Here is a 20343-nt window from a genome sequence, read left to right on the forward strand (position 1 = left end):
GATGCCCATGTAGCTGCTCTGCAAATGTCAATAATGGAAGCTTGGGTCACTCGCGCTGCTGTAGTGGCAGTACTCCTTGTAGAGTGAGCCGTCACTCAACCCGGCACGGTCCTGCCCTGATGCTCATAAGCCATTTTGATACAGGCCTGCAGCCAACGTCCAATGGTCGAAGAGGATGCCTTGCAGCCCAGCGACCCAGGCTGAAAAGAAAAAATTACTCGGAGTGACGAAACTCCTTGGTCCTTTTAACATATATGCGAACAGCTCACCTAACGTCTAACTTATGCCAAGTATGCTCCCTGGGATGTGTAGGTTTGAGGTAAAAGTTGTGGAGAATCACTTCCTGGGCTCTGTAAAAGTGAGTGTTCACCTTGGAGATAAAGGTGGGGTCGAGTCTCAAGATGACCCAATCAGTATGGATTATACATAGTTCCTCCCTGACTGAGAGAGCCGCAAGCCCTAAGACCCTCCCAGAACTCTGCTCCTGAGGTTGCGCAGACGGTGAGGAGAGAGAAACACCTGACAGTCTATGATGGTGTCTAGGTGCTGAATTTGTGTGGTTGGCTCGAGATGGCTCTTTTTCCGGTTCACTGAGAAGCCGTGCTGTTGCAGGGTGCGTATGGTCATCTGAATGTCCCCCAGGGCCTGGTCATGGCTCGAGGACTGAAGAATGTCGTCATCGAGGTAGCATTCTAATCGAATCATACGGGACCAGAGGTGAGCCGCCACTGCTGCCAGAAGCTTTGTGAAGGTCCTGGGTGCGGATGAGAGGTTGAAGGGCAGAGCCCTGTACTGGTAGTACCTCCTGTCATAGTGGAACCGCAGGAACCTCCTGTGCGACGCATGAATTGAAACATGCAGGTAAGCTTCTTTTAAGTCTATGGAGGTGAGTCGGTCTCCGGGATGGAATGGAAGGACTGCATCTTGAAACACTTGTAAGCCAGATGTTGATTCAGGCGCTTCAAGTCCAAGATGGCTCTCCACCTCCCTGAGTTCTTGGGAACCAGTAAAAGAATAGAGTAGAACCCCTTCCTTTCCTGTTCCGGCGGCACAGGTTCTATGGCCTTTATTTGCAGAAGATGACGGATCTCTGCCTGCATGAGGGACCTATTTAGGGGGCTCTTGGGAGTTGGGCAGTGAAAGAAAGGTCCGTTGGGGAAACGACAGAAAATCTAAGACTAGACCCCTCATGATTGTGTTGAGAACCCACAAGTCCGTGGTAATTTCTTCCCATTTGTCGGCATAAAGTTGTAGCCAGCCATCTATGGGAGGGACACGCTGATGGCCACTTGTTGCATCTGAATTGGCAAGAGTTGGAACCACCACAAAAAGGCTTCCAAAAGGAATACTGTTGCTGCCTACCCTGTGTTCCAAAGGAGTTCCTATCTTGACTCCTGTCACCTGTCTGAGAATAGGGTCTCTGGTAGGATGAGGAGGTGGAAGCCTGAGCGGGCTCCTGCGCTTGAAAGGTCTGTTTCCTAAACGAACTGGAACCTTTCTGTTCATTTTTCTTAAGAGTGGCCGGAAGGACCTTTCGTTTGTCCTTCGTCTCAATCACAAATTTGACAAGGGCATCCCAAAATAGCTGTCCCCCTTTGAAGGGAGCAGAAGCCAGCTTCCACTTTGCCTTCATGTCCGCCTGCCAGTGGCAAAGCCATAGCAGGCAATGTGAAGTCACATTGGACGCCAATGCATGGGACGCGAACTTCACCGCGTTCAATGAGGCGTGAGCCGAATATTCCACTGGAGTGATAATTTTATTGAGATCGTGACACCACTGAGATCCCTCAGAAGGAGGTTTGGATCTCAATTGTCTCAGCCAGAGAAGGGAAGACCAGGTGAAGGAAGCTGAGGTGGATGCCCTGATTGCCCAGGCGGTCACCTGATGTGTTTTATGACAGGCCTTTTCGGACCTTTTGTCTTCCGCCTTGAGACCATCCAGTAGTCCACCGGCAGGTTCGAATTGAAAGTCAAGGAGACCACCAGGGCATCCATCTCGGACAACTTCAAAATGTCCTCCATCCTAGTCTCTACAGAATACAGATTTTTATCCCCACCACTAGGATTGGTTAGAGTACCGGGCTGTGCCCATTGTCATTGGACAACGTCCATGAATAAGTCTGGAGCCGGAATCAGTTCCTGAGTAGGAGCATTCTCCTTGAAAAGACCTTCTTTGGGGGTCCTTAGAGGAGGAGGACGGTACGGTCGTACCCTTAGGAGTAGACCCTAGCTCGGTGGAGGCTTTGGACTTGTGCAAAATGGCCTTAAATAAGGATGGTTTAAATAACCCAGTAAAAGTGGGTTTATCGGGAGGAAGGTCTTCATCTTCTGATAGTTCGAAATCCTCGGCCTCTTCCTCCTCCCAGACCAATTCCTCTGTGGCAACTGAGATGCCAGGAGAGGCTGGGGCCTGGTCCCTGACTTGAACTGGGGGCGGTCGAGATTTAGATAATCCCGCAGCACAGGCATCCTTCTGACGGATCCTTTCAGCTATGCCCTGGGAGATGGCTTGGGCAATCACTTCCCTCATCTCTGCAGACAAGGCTGGACCTCTATCCTCCAAGTGTCGAGCCCTAGGTGGAGCGAGCCAACCCCTGTTCCTAGCCAAACCAGCTCCCTCCTCCTCTGGGAGGATGCCCTGAAAGGGTTCCAATTCCTTCCTGAGTGACGAACTAGGAGATTCAGGATAACCCCAGGAGGCATCGAAGGAGGGATCCCGTGACCCCTCCTCAATGAATGAAGGGGAACTATTCCCCTGAGGCGAACCAGGCTCCCTCTCCCCCATTTGGCCAGAGGGTGGGCATGACAATGAATCCCTCTGCTCAGGGGATTTGCTCTGCCTCTGGGCCTGCTCAACTCTGTGTTCCACAGACTTATGTTTCCGGGTTCCCTCCCTGGAGGTGTCTTTGTTCTCTGAGGGTAGGCCTTCCTTGTGGTGCTCTTTCCTTCCTTCCCCCCTTTGGGTGGAGGATCTGGCCTACTGCGTTTCGAAGAGGGTCCTGCCAGCACTTCCTGCGCCTCCAAACCTCCATCTGCCATGGTGATCTGCAGAAGCCTTGAAGTTGTTTCTTGATGCAGAGATGAGGTTGCAGCAGTAGACAGGCACCAGGTGTGAGCCAGCCGGCTACGAATCGCCTGCAGATCGATATCTGAGAGGAGGAAGGCCCATTGGCCAAAAACCCCCTCAGGCTGCCCTCAAAGTCCTTGAGTCTTCGTTGCAGGGAGGCACACCTTGCCGGCGCCCCGGACAAGACCAAACACTCCCTGGTGGCAATCTGCGGCTGAGGAGCTTAGCGCAAACTTGCGGTTCTTCAGATGGCTCCAAACGCAGATCCGATGAAAAAAGTCACTTTAAAATGGCTGCCGCCACGCGCCGCCACCCTCCGAGTTCAAGGTGACAGTTAGCAGCCTGCAAAAAGCGTGCGAAATGGAATGGCTACCGTGCTTGCTGGGTTGAAGAGAAACCGCTGACACCGCCAGAACCTTCAAAGTGCTCCAGGCAGCTCTATTTACAGCAGCAGCTGTTGAAACGAACAGGAAGGCTCCCACCGCCCCCTTGCTCGCCAGCAGTTACCAGACAAGCAATTCCACCGCTCCTCATGCTGCGTGCGACCAGCAGCTCTCTGGAAAGCCGGCAGCCTCCTCAGCAAATTCCAAGGTAAAGCTTTTTTCCTTTTAAGCCTTTGCCTACCTATATTAACATGAACAAGAAAACTATGCAAAAATAAAAAAGGAGATAATTCTCTGTACACAATTTGGAGAGTCCAATCTATCTCTTAGAACTGAGGAGCTCCCCAAAATTAGTCCTAACGAGCGGCCTTGAGTTTTTAAACTGACGTCAATGAGGCAAAGGAGGCGTAGTTAAAGAAAAATCTACTCAGTCCTAGGGCAGATAGACTGTATTTAACCCATGCTTGGACTCTCAGCGAAGAGAGAAAGTAGAAATGTGCATTTGGCTTTTAGCCCTAAAACTCTTTACATCATCCATCGTGTTAGAGAAGATTTTGTTTTTAACCCTAAAGGCTATCCAAGGTGAAGAACTTTAGCAGTTAGACTTGGATTTATGCAGAAGTACCAGATAAGAGAAAAAGACTCAGCTACTGAAGGCGAAATATAATTGCCATGACTTACAGACCTACAAGGATTACTTCAGTCTGCTTCATTGTCTTCATTATGGACACAATTTCAGAGAAAGATTATACGTTATCTGCAGTATCATAACAGAAGATAAGAAAAATTGAGATTCCTTTCACTCAAGCATTTCTCAAAATGCCCAATCTGGAAAAAAAATCAATGAAATATCTATGACTTACATCATCCTTTCTAAAATAATCAAACAAAAGCAATCAATTCACTGTCCAATGAACAGGCAGTGGCTGTGTGAGTGTTTGATGCATTGAATTTATAACATTCAATCTTAATTTCTACGAATCCCAGAAATGAACTTTTCATTTTGTGTTCACCAAAATTAAGATCCATTTACACATTTAAAAATAAATTTTAAATTGTTTTCCTGTATGGAAATATGTGAGCCAGTTTGGTGGAGTAGGTAAAGCTCCACGCTAGAAACCAGAAGACTACAAGCTCTAGTTCCGCCATAGGCACAGTCACTTGGGAGGCCTGTGATGGCGAACCTATGGCACATGTGCCGGAAGTGGCACACAGAGCCATCTCTCCAGGCATGCGAGCTGTCACTTGTTACTCTTCCGGGTTCTGGTGCGTCAGTCAACTGGTCTTCACATGTGCAGGAACTCCGGAAACCAGAAGAGCAGCCATTCAGTGCACATACACGAGCTGAGAAGATGGTCTTCTGGTTTCCGGCATGCGTATTGGCAAGCTGATCTTCGCACGTGCATGCACACCGGAAACTGGAAGTCCAGGTGGCCGGTGCACACGCACACACCAGAAACCAGAAGATCATCTTCCTGGCACGCGCATGCACACCAGGAAGTTGCTCTTCTGGTTTCTGGCACACAGGCACATGCATGCACATGCTCCTGCTTCGACACTCGGTGCTGAACAGGTTCGCCAACACTGACTTAGACCAGTCACACTCTCACAGTCATGGAACACAGGCAATGGCAGACCACTTCTGAAACCTTATCAAGCAAACTGAAAGGACTTGTTCAAGCAGTCACCAGGAGTCAATACTCATTTAAAGAACAACAAAAAACGATTTATAGTTTTATCTGCTAGAAGATAGAATTGTTATATTTAATATTTGTGTGCAAGTTAAATTTCCCTAAAAGATTAATATGGGATTCTTGGATCAGTCATTATCTAATTATCTCCAAAATTTTGCTAAGAAAACTCCAAGGGCTTGTTCACCCAGTTATCAGGAGTCAACACAAATTCAAACGCATACAAAACAATCTTTTAAGTAGCAGTGTTAAAAATCATCTTATATTCTAGGAATAAATCAAAACTCCCTTTATTTTACTGAAACATTAACCTAATCTACAGATAAAGTATAAGTACTTATAAGCCTTATAATTAGGGCTAGCTTAAGATATTTTGTATTTGAGGCAATAAGATAATTTCCGTATATGAAATAGAAAGGGATCCACTGAGATTGTATGGAGTCCTTGATGCTTTTTTAGTATCATCAGCGTTAGTGTGACATTTTCCCTAATACAAGTGAAGGGTGTCTTAAATCTTCCATATAAGATCAACTATGTAGATCAGCAGATCACATATAATTTAATACTCAGCAATTTCCAGAAGAAATTTTACTTTTTTCTTAAAAGGACACTCTGGCAGAAAAAAAAAATGGCTAAAAGTAGAAAGCAAATTCTATTTTGAACTCTAGATTGACAGCTAGACAGCCTGAATCACTATCAACCTGCAGTTAATATATGTTCAATACCTTTTTATACATCTGGATGTTTATTAAATTTCACACAGCAGATAATATATAACAATCATTTGATAACATACTTGAAAGACCTGAGCCATATATGGGATGGCCATTTCTAGAAAAAGGATATGAAAATGGTTCGAAACTCAACATGCATGCGAGGTAGGGATTGTGTGTGTGTGTGTGTTTTATGTATTGATACGTTGTAAAGCAAAGTCGCCACAATGATGATCTTTTCTTCTGGAACTCTTGACCCATATTCGTCAGGAACAGCACCATATGAAGAAGCGAATCTTGTACGTCTTCTAAGGCAACCAGATTACCTGCTAGATAACTGTGACCAACCCCTGCCCGGACCCATTCGGACCCCGCCCAGTCGCCGGCTACAGATTCCGGGACCGAAAAGTTCGCAGCCTATCAGACAGAGCCACACCAGCACGGCACTTACCCCGCCCGCCTGGGTTCCCGCGGTACCGGTTTCTCGCCTGGGAGAAATTTATGGGAACAAGGAGCAAAAAAAATGCCCGGCTATATATATACATACCTTCTTTCGCCCACTATGCAAATGATCCATTGTTCATTTTTCTATAGCCGCCCTCTCCCTACCCACCCCCACCCCATCTGCCGGAGTGAAACAGGCAGCCAGATACTCAATCTTAGCTACTGAGCTCACCAGAAAAACGAGAAGGCAAGAGCCGGGCTCTGGGAAGATGGCGGCGATTCTCATGGTCGAGAATGGCTATGCTTCGAGACAGGGAGTGAAACGGACAGGCGATGAAATCTCTCCCCGCGGGCTCCGAAAAAATTCGCGCAGCGGCAGGCAGGGAGGTCCTACCAACAGACCAAAGGAGAAGACCGACCTCACTTGCACTTCCACCAACAGCCTGCCTCGCGCAAGCCCATGCATAACTTCCGAGTTTGAAGTGCGGCCGCAAGGGATGCTGGGTAATGTAGTTCTGTAGTCTCCTTCTTGAGCCATTGGCTTGTACTCGGAGGAGCCCCCTCTGTGGCCACCGACGGAAGTAAATTTTGCAAGAGGAAGTTTGCAATTTTTGATTCTTGAAAACGTTGCTAGGTAAGTTTGTAAAGTTTGTTTTTATGTTTCTTGATGCTTGGGATAACGAGTGGGGGGGAGATTATTATTTTAGCTGACAAAGAAAGGACGCCTTTAAATCCTCTGTCTTGTAAAAGGTGGAGAAATAAGACTAGAAAATAATAAGCAAAAGGCGAGTAAACTCTATAACGGCAAAAGATGTAAACTTGACACATTTTCTTATATTCACAGGCCTGTTATGGTTGAAAGCACTCACCGTTGAGGATATGAGTTATGTTGTCATTCTTTGTTTATCATTAACTTCAGATTTTTTACTTCTATTACAAATGCACTCAACTTTGTCATTATAGCAACTGACTTAATAGATGGTAGCAAAGATAATTTTTTGTAACTTAATATTAGATTTATTCTGGAAATTACAGATTCATTGTATCAGTTTTATCTCATTCTTCGGCAATGTTATTTTTTTTCTGTAACTACCAGCCACTATTTTTTAAATAGAATTGTATGGAGAGCAGACATGTACAGGTAGTCCTCAACTTACAACCACAATTAAGCCCAAAATGTCTGTTAAATGAAACATTTATTAAGTGAGTTTTGCCCCATTTTACAACCTTTCTTGCCACATTTGTTAAATAAATCACTGCCGTTGATAATTTAGTAACCCATTTGTTAAGAGAATCTGGCTTCCCCACTGACAGTAGTTGTCAGAAGATTGCAAAAGGTGATCACATGACCTTGGGACACAACAATGGTCATAAATATGAACCAGCTACCAAGCACCTGAATTTTGATCACATGATTATGGAGATGCTGCAAAGATCATAAAATGGTTATATCACATTTTGAGTGCTGTTGTAACTTTGAATGGTCACTAAATGAACTGTTGTAAATTGAAGACCACCTGTATTCATAGGGCTATTATTATTCTTTATACTTATATTTCTACCAAATCAAAAAGACTCAAGATGCTTTACCCTAAAATTGAATAAAAGCCATAAGAATGCAAAGGTTATGAACATGAAGTCATGCTATAGGGAATAAACATAGAATAATCCAATAGGGAAGCACATTAAAAACAGTTTGAGGTTTTAAAGGAAGACATGCTGAAGGACAGCGCTATGGCTTTTTTGTACATTCACGAAATAGGTCAAATTAAAATTTGGTAAATAATTGCTGTTGTAGACAAGCTTCTTGGGACTAAGGGCCCTGGGGGAAGCTACATATGGAGGCAAAAAAAGTAATGATATAATCAGAAAGAAGACATGCCTGTTAGTAAGCTTTGTTGTGTTTTCTATACAAAATAAGAATCTTGAAAACTTGCTAAATGACTATTTAACTGTTTTACAAATTAGTTGCAAATTAGTAACATAGTTTTTTTAAACATGAAAATAATAATAAAGAGTTCAATGTATTTAGATATTGCATTAGTGATTGCTTGGTATTTTCCCATCATATGCAACCTACAGAAAGTAAATATATAGATTACTCTGCTGGAGTATGTGGAAACGTAGTTGTAGAACACAGGATTCTACCAAAAGGACTCAAATACAATAGAGGTGAACGCCAATTACCTAAAAAAATTTGCAGCCCTAGAAGGGGCAATTAAAACCACCAAACTCGCCACAGAGATCCAAGATGACATTAGTCAAAGCATCATTCCACAGATCAGAAGACAGGAACAGAATCAACTTACAACAGAAGAAAATGCAGCCCTCAGAAACCTAATAAAGGATCAGATCATCATCATCCTACCTGCAGACAAAGACCGAACCACAGTGATTATGGACAGAGCACAATACCTACAAAAAGCAGAACAAATACTGGAGAATAGCATTAGAAAGTAAACTAGACAACCAGATAAAGAAAACCCTCAGTGACCTCACTAAGAAAGGTCAAATTACCAAAGAGGAACAGTGGTGAATGAGAAGCAATGGATCCATCCTCCCAAACTTCTATGGACATCCCAAAATACACAAACCTGGCATACTCCTCCATCCAATCGTATCTCTACCAGGGACCTCTACACATTGCAAATGAATTAACAGAAAAGCCTTAGCATCTCACAAGAGGAAGCCAACACTCCATTAACTTTCCACTACAGTGTCTTCAAACAATCAGGGATGTGACTATAAATGAGGATGAAATCATCGTCTCATTTGCTGTCACAACCCTGTTCACGTCTATAGATCCAGAATTAGCCAAAGAATCAATGTCCACATTGCTTCACAGTACACCTGACTTAATTGAATACATAAAGATCAAAACACTCAGGATTATGGATCTCATAAACCTCTGCTTAACTGCCTAATTCCAATTTGATGGCCAAATTTACCAACAAATTAAAGGGACACCTAAGGGATTACTGTTTTCAAGACTTATAGCAGAGGTCAACATGCAATGTCTAGAAGCCATAGAACTTGCACAAATACAACCAAAAATTATGGTGAAGATAGACGACACCTTCACCAAAAATGACTAATTAAAGAATACCCATAGAACCATCAACATTTTAAAAGGAATCCAGTTTACTAGAAAAGAAAAAAACTACTTTTCCTTTCTGGACATCCTGATCAGCAGAGACCACAATGGCAACTAGAAACGCAAGTATACAGAAAAACTACCCATGCTAACCCGGTGCTCTAGTGCCAAAACAATAATCCAATCTCCCACAAGAGAAGATGTGTAAGGACTTTATTTAGATGAGCCCAAACACACTGCAGCAATCCAGAACAGTAGAAAAAGGAAATAGAGCATCTCTATAATATATTCCAACAAAATGGATATCCATGCAACTTAATCAAAAAGTCCCTGACTATTCGACCCAATACAGCACAACCAACACAAACCCTGAAAAGAATTACATTGCCATACATCAAGAATATCTTAGAAACCACCACGAGACTACTATAGCCACATGGAATCATCATAGCACACAAGCCAAATAAAGCCCTTCAAAACATCCTAAGTAAACCAAAAGAAAGAAAGTTTTTGACTCATTTGTTAAATGGCATTTTTTTGCCTAGGACTTGCATGAAAATAAATAACATTTTAGTTCATTATTTATGCAAAATTCAAAACTCATAAGTACCAGTCTATCAAAATACAAGTACTCCAGAAATTGTTTTTACCAAAATAAATTAGTTTCAATTTGTGAAAAAATGATTAGAATTGTTACTGCAACTATGCATTTTTGAATTTTTCAGAAGAAGTATGAATGTTTCTGAAACATGGCTGTTCAGTGGTTCCTCATTAGCATCTCAGGTTCATGCTGCTGCTGTTAATGGACATAAAAGAGTTCTTCTAAAACAAATATCAGGTAAAAGTATTCCGCTTATATTATACTTTAGCTAATTTGTTTATGTTTAATTACTTAAAAGATCTCTTTCAGCTTAAAATATAGCCTGTGTTTCATTACTAATTTGATTATGGAAGACAGTATGAAACTTGTGGGAAACTTTATGGGCACATTTATTTATTTAGGGGGTTTGTTCTTGGTCAAGTTACTTATCTTTTTGATCACCATTTTGTTTCTTATGAAATATACATTATACTTCATCTTACTATGTTGATTTTGTGTTGTGGTTGATTTTGTGATGGAGCCCATCACTTCAGACTTCTAAATGTATTTTCCATCCAGAATATTAGAAAGCCCACAAGGCTACTATTTCTCAACAGTAGAAACAATTGACAGTCTCACTATTATATGTCTCAATTGTGAGAGAAAATCAGTTTATAAATTACCTCATAGTTCTGGTATATTGAATCCTGCTCTGAAAAAAGTACTTACACTTTCTTAATGATTCTTGATTCTATCTGAAAATAAGTAGCAGAAATATTGAATTTTGCCACCCTTTCTAAAGAATGTCAGAATAATATCCCGTTATTAGACTAAGGAATATGAAATAGAGATGCGATTTTTCTGATTATTTTTACTGAATTACAGAAGAATATTTTAAGCTAAGAACTGAAATCTTATGATTTGCCAATGGACCAAGGAGTATGGAGACATCAATGGGAAAGGGGACAGAAAAAAATTGAAGAATTGGATTTTAAGCTGAAAATAGAAGCATCTTTATATAGATTTTGTAATTTCAAAACTACATCATTTTAAACACTGCAAAATGAGTAAAACTTTGCATCTATATATCTGTTCCCTGAGTAGTACAGGTGAAGTTGTCGATGTAATGACCCTGAAACTGGAAACTATTTGGGTCTGCATAGGACAGTAGAGATTTCTGCTCAATCCTAACAAAGACTGCGTAAATATGATTATTTGGACCCCCTGGTTTGAAATTATCACCATCTTTGGTCTTGGATGGATCTTCACTTTCCCAGTCAAAACTAGTGTCAGGTTTCAAGTAATAGTCGCATAGCAAGGTCCCAAGGCAGGTGAATTCCTCAAGGAATAGCTTTATTGGAAATATCATATTGGCACAGATCTGGTGAAAACCGACTCTGAAGGTTCCCAAGGTTTTCACCTAATTAAAAGAGAAAGTTTTCCCACAACCCCAAACAATCAGTCACATGGTACAATCAAGACGCTGCCTGGTTGTCTGGTGACTCCTTCCATGGTCCAGGTGTGCGAATGTCCTTGGTTCCCAAGAGAAAAAACTTTATTTTGACTACACAACCCCAGCTATCTCTAATCCCCCCTCTCTATCCCTAAACTTCAGTGTAGCACTGGTCAGGTCAGCTTCAGGGTTGATAACTAATATGCAGTTGGAGAGGGGGGGAATCTTCTCTGTACCTGTAGCTACTACTCAAAGAGCAGGTGTGTCCATAGATTCATCTTGTATATTAGCTGCATCCTTTCCTCAATTAAAAAAAACCCTTTGGATAGTCACTCATGCCCTAATCTCCTCAAAATTAGATTATTGGACTTGCTCTACATGGGGCTGCCTTTGAAGATCACCCCAAAACTACAACCAAAATACAGAAAAGCAAGCTGTAGTAGGGTGTAGCCATATGTCACTATTACATTGCTAGCTATATTTTTTTAATGTTTCTTTTAAAAAAATAATTGTAATATATGTTCTGAATTTAGATCCAGAGTCATTCACTGAGATGGGCAGCTATAGAAATTGAACAAACAAACAAATAGTCTGTCAGTTGGCTTCCAAGTGCAATTCAAGGTGCTAGTTATTACTTATAAAACCCTATATCCATGATGGTGAATCTATGGCATGCATGCCCAAAATAGCACATGGAGCTATGTCGCCTGGCATGTGCGGCCTCACCCGTTCCTCTTATGGGTTTCTGGCACGCCCGCACCAATCAGCTGGTCTTCGTGTGTGCGTCAGTGCCAGAAACAGTGACGTCTTCCGTTTTCCGGCGTGAGCATAGGCACTGACTAGCTGATTGTCACGCACACATGCACACTAGTACCTGGAGGAGTAACTGGCTGGTGCGCACACCGGAAACTGGAAGTTCATTTTCCAGTGTGTGCATGCCCCTTGGGCAGCTCCTCTTCTGGGATGCGGCTCCAATGAGAATGTGCGTGTGTGCGCTGAATGCATGCGCGCATTCCCTTTTTGGCACAGTGCCAAAAAAGTTCACCATTGCTGCTTTATATGATATTATAAGGTCTGGATACTGAGAGATCATTTATCTTCTAATGACTGTATGAGGTAGGTTCCTAACTGATATATACAATAATACAATACAATAGCAGAGGTGAAGGGACAATGGAGGTCTTCTGGTATAATATTTTTGGGAAGGGCTTATTTTCAGGGAGGTCTTATTATTTTTGAGGTGCAGGAGACAGCAAGTGTGGTCACCTCATGGCTGCTGCTGTGTTGCAATATTTTTGGGAAGGACTTATTTTCAGAGGAGGGCTTATATTAAAGCATCTGCTCAAAAGCCCGATTGGGCTTACTATCTGGGAGGTCTTAGTTTCAGGGAAACAGGGTAATAGTCTTCCAATATTTAAAGTGACGTCTTCCGTTTTCCGGCGTGGAGCCGAGAGAGTTCACGGTGCCGCAGACATCCGGGTGTGAGTCCCTTGTCGTGAGATGGGGCCCTGGGAGGCAGTTGGGCCTGCTGATAGTATACCTGGCTCCTCGCTATACATCAGCGGCCCTGCCTGAACTCCTCGAGCTGATCTCATCGGTGGCGGTTGAGACCCCCAAACTTTTAGTGATGGGGGACTTTAACCTGCCGTCGATGGGAGAAGCGTCTGAGGGGGTTCGGGAGTTCATGGCTTCCATGACAGCCATGGACCTGACCCAATTAATTCAGGGCCCTACTCACGAGGGAGGCCACACACTGGACCTTGTCTTTGTCTCTGGCCAGTGGACGAGTGATCTGGGAATAGGGGATCCAACTATTATTCCCCTGTCATGGTCAGATCACTCACTTCTCCGGCTTGACTTCCCTGGTGCTACCCCCCGCTGCGGGGAGGCGGAACCGGAAGGTATTAGATGGTTCCGCCCCAAGCGCCTGATGGAACCAGATAGGTTCCAGACGGAGCTTGGGCCACCTCCTGTGGACTTGACCCGCCCCCGAGTGGAGGACCTGGTAGACGCATGGAATAGTGCGACTACCGGGGCCCTAGACCGGGTGGCGCCTTTGCGGCCTCTCCTGCGGCGACGAACCACCCTGGCCCCTTGGTTCACCGAGGAGCTAGGGGTGATGAAACGCCACAAGAGACGCCTAGAGAGTCGTTGGAGATCCTCCCGTTCCGAATTTGACCGAGCACAGGCACGAGCCTATCTGAGGACGTACCTTGTGGCATTAAGAGCGGCCAAACGTCAACATTGCGCCGCTCTTATTGCATCCGCAGATAACCGCCCTGCCGCCCTGTTTCGGGTGACTCGCTCCCTCTTGTCTGAGAGACCGCGGGAAGCCCCTTTACAGGGCAGAGCAGAGGAGTTTGGGAAATATCTACAGGACAAAGTCGCTCAAATCCGGATGGGATGGGCCCCTTTCAGTGGTCCAGTAGAGACGCCCGTGGCGAGTCTTGAGGGACCGCTTTGGGAGGAGTTTGACTCGGTTGCCATCGAGGATTTGGACAGGTTGCGTGGACGTCTGCGACCCACCACATGTTTATTGGACCCGTGTCCCTCCTGGCTTGTACTGGCATCCTGGGAGGTTACGCGCGACTGGCTCCTGGGCCTAGTGAACGCCTCGTTGGGTGAGGGGTCTCTACCGGCCGCCTTGAAAGAGGCGGTGGTGAGGCCCCTGCTCAAGAAGCCTTCCCTGGACCCAACGGACCTAGTCAATTATCGTCCAGTCTCAAACCTTCCTTTTTTAGCGAAGGTTGTAGAGAGTGTGGTGGTACAGCAGTTCCCACGTCACCTGGAGGAAAATGATTATCTAGACCCGCGCCAGTCCGGCTTCCGTCCCGGGCACAGCACGGAGACGGCCTTGGTCGCATTGGTGGATGATCTCTGGAGGGCCAGAGATAGGGGTTGTTCCTCTATCCTGGTCCTATTAGATCTCTCGGCGGCGTTCGATACCATCGACCATGGTATCTTGTTGCACCGGCTAGAGGGGTTTGGAGTCAGGGGCACCGTTTTACGGTGGTTTGGCTCCTACCTCTCTGACCGGACGCAACGTGTGTTGGCAGGGGAGCAGAGTTCGACCCGGAGGTCACTCACATGTGGAGTGCCACAGGGATCAGTGCTCTCGCCTCTCCTGTTCAACACATATATGAAACCGCTGGGCGAGATCATCCGTGGTTTTGGGGTGGGATATCATCTGTATGCTGATGATACTCAGCTATACATTTCCACCCCGAACCACCCCAATGAGGCCGTCGAAATGATGTCCCGGTGTTTGGAGGCCGTACGGGTCTGGATGGATGGCAACCGACTAAAACTCAACCCTTCCAAGACGGAGTGGCTGTGGCTTCCGGCCCCCCGGTTCAACCAGGTGCTTCCATCTCTGGCCATTGGGGGCGTGCAACTAGCCCCCATGGAACAGGTGCGCAATTTGGGCGTCCTCCTAGATGCCCGGCTGTCCATGGATGACCATGTAACAGCCGTGGCAAGGGGGGCGTTCCATCAGGTCCGCCTGATGCGCCAATTGCGCCCCTTATTGGACCGGGATGCCCTACGCACAGTCACCCATGCGCTAGTGACGTCTCGCCTGGACTACTGCAATGCTCTCTACATGGGGCTTCCCTTGAGATGCACTCGGAGACTACAGTTGGTCCAGAACGCGGCCGCGCGGGTGATTATGGGGAGGACTAGATACTCCCCTGTAACACCTCTCCTGCGCGAGCTGCACTGGCTTCCTGTGGTCTACCGAGTGCGTTTCAAGGTTTTGATTATGATCTTTAAAGCGCTTCATGGCTCAGGACCTAGTTACATGCAGGATCGCATCCTGCCCCACACATCCCTACGACCAATTCGCTCACACAGAGAGGGACTTCTCCGGGTGCCGTCCACCAAACAGTGTCGGGGGGCGACACCCAGGAGCAGAGCCTTCTCTGTGATGGGCCCAGCCCTGTGGAATGACCTCCCCCGTGACATCAGGATTATTTCCGATCTCCGCTCCTTCCGTGTACAGTTGAAGACCCACCTTTTTCAACTATCTGGCCTGGCTCAACCGTAATTTTTTCGTATTCCCCGACTGTCTTTTAAATTTTAAATTTTTATTGTATATTGGGTTTTATTATTGGGGTATGTTAATGGTTTTAATTGTCTAAATGTTGTAATTTATTACCTCCTCCGTATATGTATGTCTTTGTATATATGTATGTTTATGTGTTTGTACACATGTGTTATGTTTTATATGTTTCTAGTGTACGCCGCCCCGAGTCCTGCCTGGAAAGGGAGCGGCTAATAAATTCAATATTATTATTATTATTATTATTATTATTATTATTATTATTATTATTATTATTATTATTATTATTATAAAGGGCTGTCACAGAGAAGAGGGGGTCAACCTGTTCTCAAAAGCACCTGAGGTTAGGGCAAGAAGTAATGGATTAAACTAGTGAGAGATCCAATCTAGAATTAAGGACAAATTTTCTAATGGTGAGAACAATTAATCAGTGGAATGGCTTGCCTCCATAACTTATGGGTGCTCCATCTGCAGAAGTTTTTAAGAAGAGAACTATTTGTCTGAAGTGGTATAGGGTCTCCTGCTTGAGCAGGAGGTTGGATTAAAAGACCTCTAAGGCTCCTTCTAACTCTGTTATATCCAATTCTTGGGAGACTAGACAAATTTTTACAGTTTTCTTGATACGGTTTTTCAGAAGTGATTTTTCATTGCCTTCTTCCTATGATTGAGAGAAAGTGTCTAAAGAAAGGTTGTCCAGCTGGCTTTGTGTATAAGGCAGAACTGGAGCTAACACTCCTGTTTTCTAACCTGAAGCCTTATCCACTACACCAAACTGTCTCTCATGAGCTATATATACCATTCCACTCTCTTTCATATTTCTTCAAAATATCTATTCTTCTGTCATTTGGACAGCTCTGAAATTTATCTTTTTTTAAATACAGAATGCTATCTTTGGTAATACTGTAAATTGAAAATAACACTTTATCTTTTCTTCTTTTTAAATACTGTTTGATTTTTTTTTAAATCTTCTGGTCTATTTTCCAAGGATAGGAGGACTCTGATCAAATACAACTTGCCACATTATGGTATTGCCTGTGGTATTTCACTTTTTGCATTTAGGATATAAAAAGCAGATGAAACCCTGGAAGACTAGCACTGGTAGAGAGAATTATAAAGTCATTATCCCAAAGGAGGTAGCTGAATGAGGGTATTAAGGGCTGGCAGGCATCCAGGAGAGAAAATTTGATATTTTTTTTAGTTTTCTATCCTATTGATTTTCAGCCATTTGTTTAAAATGCTTATGATACCTAAAACAGCTGTTGTGAACATCTTCAAATGATAGAATAGGAGGGAGCGGAGGTGGGGAGGGAGGGAGAGAGAAAATAATCTCAGTAACCTTCAGTACCAGTAATCATGGTTACATTTGTGACCGCTTGATAATCTGAGAAGTGGTACATTGCTTTGTAAAGGTTTCATTTATATTAATACAATACAATAGCAGAGTTGGAAGGGACCTTGGAGGTCTTCTAGTCCAACCCCCTGCCTAGGCAGGAAACCCTATACCATTTCAGACAAATGGCTATCCAACATCTTCTTAAAGACTTCCAGTGTTGGGACGTTCACAACTTCTGGAGGCAAGCTATTCCACTGATTAATTGTTCTAACTGTCAGGAAATTTCTCCTCAGTTCTAAGTTGCTTCTCTCCTTGATTAGTTTCCACCCATTGCGTCTTGTTCTGCCCTCAGGTGCTTTGGAGAATAGTTTGACTCTTCTTTGTGGCAATCCTTGAGATATTGAAACACTGCTATAATGTCTCCCCTAGTCCTTCTTTTCATTAAACTAGACATACCCAGTTCCTGCAACTGTTCTTCATATGTTTTAGCCTCCAATCCCCTAATCATCTTTGTTGCTCTTCTCTGCACTCTTTCTAGAGTCTCCACATCTTTTCTACATCGTGGCGACCAAAACTGAATACAGTATTCCAAGTGTGGCCTTACCAAGGCATTATAAAGTGGTATTAACACTTCACGTGATCTTGATTCTATCCCTCTGTTTATGCAGCCTAGAACTGTGTTGGCTTTTTTGGCAGCTGCTGCACATTGCTGGCTCATATTTAAATGGTTGTCCACCAGGATTCCAAGATTCCTCTCACAGTTACTACTATTGAGCAAGATACCATCTATACTGTACATGTACATTTGGTTTTTCTTGCCTAAATGTAGAACCTTACTTTTTTCACCATTGAATTTCATTTTGTTACATAGTGTCCAATGTTCACATTTGTCAAGCTCCTTCTGTATCTTAAGCCTATCTTTTGGAGTGTTGACTATTCCTGCCATCTTCCTGCAAATTTGATGAGTTCCCCATTTATCCCCTCATCCAAATCATTGATGAAGATGTTGAAGAGTAGTGGGCCTAAAACAGAGCCTTGGGGTACATCACTGCATACTTCCCTCCATGTAGATGCAGTTCCATTGAGGACTACACATTGAGTGTTGTTGGTCAGCCAGTTACGAATCCATCTGGTGGTGATGCTATTTAACCCACATTTTTCTACTTTATCTAGTAGTAGGTTATGGTCTACTTTATCAAATGCCTTGCTGAAGTCCAAGTAAATTATATCGACGGCATTCCTCTGATCCACTAGTTTTGTCACTTTGTCAAAGAATGCAATAAGATTAGTCTGGCATGATGTGTTTTTGACAAACCCCTGTTGGCTTTTGGCTATTACTTTGTTTACTTCTAGGTGTTCGCTAATTTGTTGCTTGATTATCTTTCCCAGAATCTTCCCTGGTATTGAGGTCAGGCTGATAGGTCTGTAGTTTTCTGGATCTATTTTTTTCCCTTTTTTGAAGATGGGAACCACATCAGCTCTTTTCCAGTCCTCTGGCAGTTCCCCGGTGCTCCAGGATCTCTGAAAGATATAGTTCAGTGGTTCTGAGATCTCGTCTGCCAGTTCCTTCAGAATCCTGGGGTGTAATCCATGTCCTGGTGATTTGAACTCATCTAGGATAAACAGATGCTCACTTACCATTTCTTCCCTATTTCAACGTGTTCCTAATCTGATTTTTGTGGTGCTATTTTTGGTAGGTTGGACTGTTTTTTCCCTTTGTGTAAAGACAGATGCAAAACATGAGTTAAATAGTTCTTTCTCCCTGTTGCTTGTCACCTTCTTGCCACTTTCTCCCAGCAATGGACCAAATGTTTCCTTAAACTTTTTCTTGTTTTTAGCATGTTGGAAGAAGCTTTTTTTGTTATTTTTTACTTTTGTGGCAAGTCTTTCTTCATTGTGAGCCTAGCTTTCCTCACTTTATCTTTATCGGCTTGGGATATTTGCTGATATTCTACCTTAGTTATGTCCTCCTCTTGCCACTTTTTATATTTATCCTTTTTGTCTTTCAATCTGTCGGAGAGTTCTTTATGCAGCCATGCTGGTTTCTTTTCGGAGCTGTTATTTTTCTTCTTCATTGGTATTGTGCTAGACTGGGCTTTTGTAATCTCATTTTTCAAAATTACCCAAGCTTCTTGAGTTGTTTTCCCCTTGAGGATTCTCATCCATGGAATCCTTCCCAAGCTCTCTCTAAGTTTATTGAAATTAGCTCTCTTAAAGTCCAAGACTGTAGTTCAGCGATGGCGAACCTTTTTTGGCTCACATGCCATAAGTGGGGGGAGCGCAGAGGGGCAGTGTGTGGGCGTGATGCTCCCATAATGCAATGCCTAACCCCCCAGTGCGCATGCACACACTACAGGTGCGACCCCCCATTTTTTGCATGCTTTTTTTGCCCTCCCCAGCTCCAGAGGCTTTATAGGAGTCTGGGGATGGCGAAAACAGCCTCCCCTGCACCCCCAGAAGCACTCCGGAGGCTTGAGGAACCTTCAGGATGCTTCCCTGAAGCTTCCGGAGCAGTCAAAACGAACCTCTGAGCAAACCAGAAGTCACTTCCGGTTTGCTCGGAGGGTTGTTTTGAGCGCTCCGAAGGCTTGAGGGACCTTCAGGACGCTTCCCTGAAGCCTCAGGAGCAGTCAAAACGAACCTCCGAGAGGGTCGTTTTGAGCACTCCGAAGGCTTGAGGGACTTTCAAGACGCTTCCCTGAAGCCTCCGGTGCAGTCAAAACGAACCTCCGAGCAAACCGGAAGTCTGTTCCTGAATTTCCGGTTTGCCCGTAGGGCCGTTTTTTTGCGCTCTGGAGGCTTCAGGAAAGCTCATGAAGCCTCCGGAGGGCCTTCGGGGGGGGTGGCGGAGGCTCTTTTCGCCCTCCCCAGGCTCCTATAAAGGCTCTGGAGCTTGGGGGGGGGGGTGGCTTTAAAAAAGGGTGAACTCATCTGGCCAGCGCGCACAATGCCCTGAAAAATGGCTCCACATGCCACCTGTAGCACTCGTGCCATAGGTTCACCATCACTGCTCTAGTTTGACTTTCTTCTACTACTTGTGTTTGCATAATGTTGAATTCCAGTGTTGCATGATTGCTTGCCCCCAAGGTTCCTGTGGCTTTAACACCTTCTATCATTTCCTCTCTGTTAGTGAGAATTAAGTCCAATATGGCTGATCCTCTTGTTCCCTTCTCTACCTTTTAGGAAACAAAGTTGTCTGCTAGGTTTGTTAGGAACCTGTTGGATCTTTCACTTGGTGCAGAGTTTGTTTCCCAGTTGATGTCACGGTAGTTAAAATCCCCCATTACTATTGTGGTGTGCTTTCTACATACCTTAGTTAGCTGAGTAGCAAAAAGTTCATCTACTTCCTCTGCTTGGTTGGGAGGACTGTAATATAGACCTATGGCAATGTCATTTCCCCCTCTTTTATATTGACCCAAATGCATTCATTGTTGTGCTTTATTTCTGTAGAGATGTAGTTATTTATTATATATAGTGCAACTCCACCTCCTCTTTTATTTGGTCTATTTCTTTTAAAGAATTTAA

At 44.1% G+C, this 20343-nt stretch overlaps 2 protein-coding genes across 3 annotated transcripts in view; one reads left to right on the top strand and one right to left on the bottom strand.

Moving 5' to 3' along the window:
- Positions 1 to 6730, bottom strand: part of ERP44 (endoplasmic reticulum protein 44) — a 71670-nt gene extending 64940 nt beyond the window's left edge. Inside the window, exon 1 of the mRNA XM_081969788.1 lies at positions 6531 to 6730. Coding sequence (XP_081825914.1) covers positions 6531 to 6584 — 54 coding nt within the window. The 5' untranslated portion in view covers positions 6585 to 6730. The remainder of the gene's footprint in view (positions 1 to 6530) is intronic.
- A 121-nt stretch (positions 6731 to 6851) lies between these two features.
- INVS (inversin) overlaps positions 6852 to 20343 on the top strand; it is a 102298-nt gene continuing 88806 nt past the window's right edge. Inside the window, exons 1-2 of one of the 2 annotated variants that reach the window (XM_081970089.1) lie at positions 6852 to 6932; positions 10118 to 10230. In XM_081970089.1, coding sequence (XP_081826215.1) covers positions 10125 to 10230 — 106 coding nt within the window. In that variant the 5' untranslated portion in view covers positions 6852 to 6932; positions 10118 to 10124. Of the gene's footprint in view, positions 6933 to 10117; positions 10231 to 20343 lie in introns of those variants that run through there. The other variant, XM_081970090.1, reaches the window with a different exon arrangement.

This window comes from Natrix helvetica (assembly GCF_964273705.1).
Source record: "Natrix helvetica genome assembly, chromosome: Z".
Lineage (NCBI taxonomy): Eukaryota > Metazoa > Chordata > Lepidosauria > Squamata > Natricidae > Natrix > Natrix helvetica.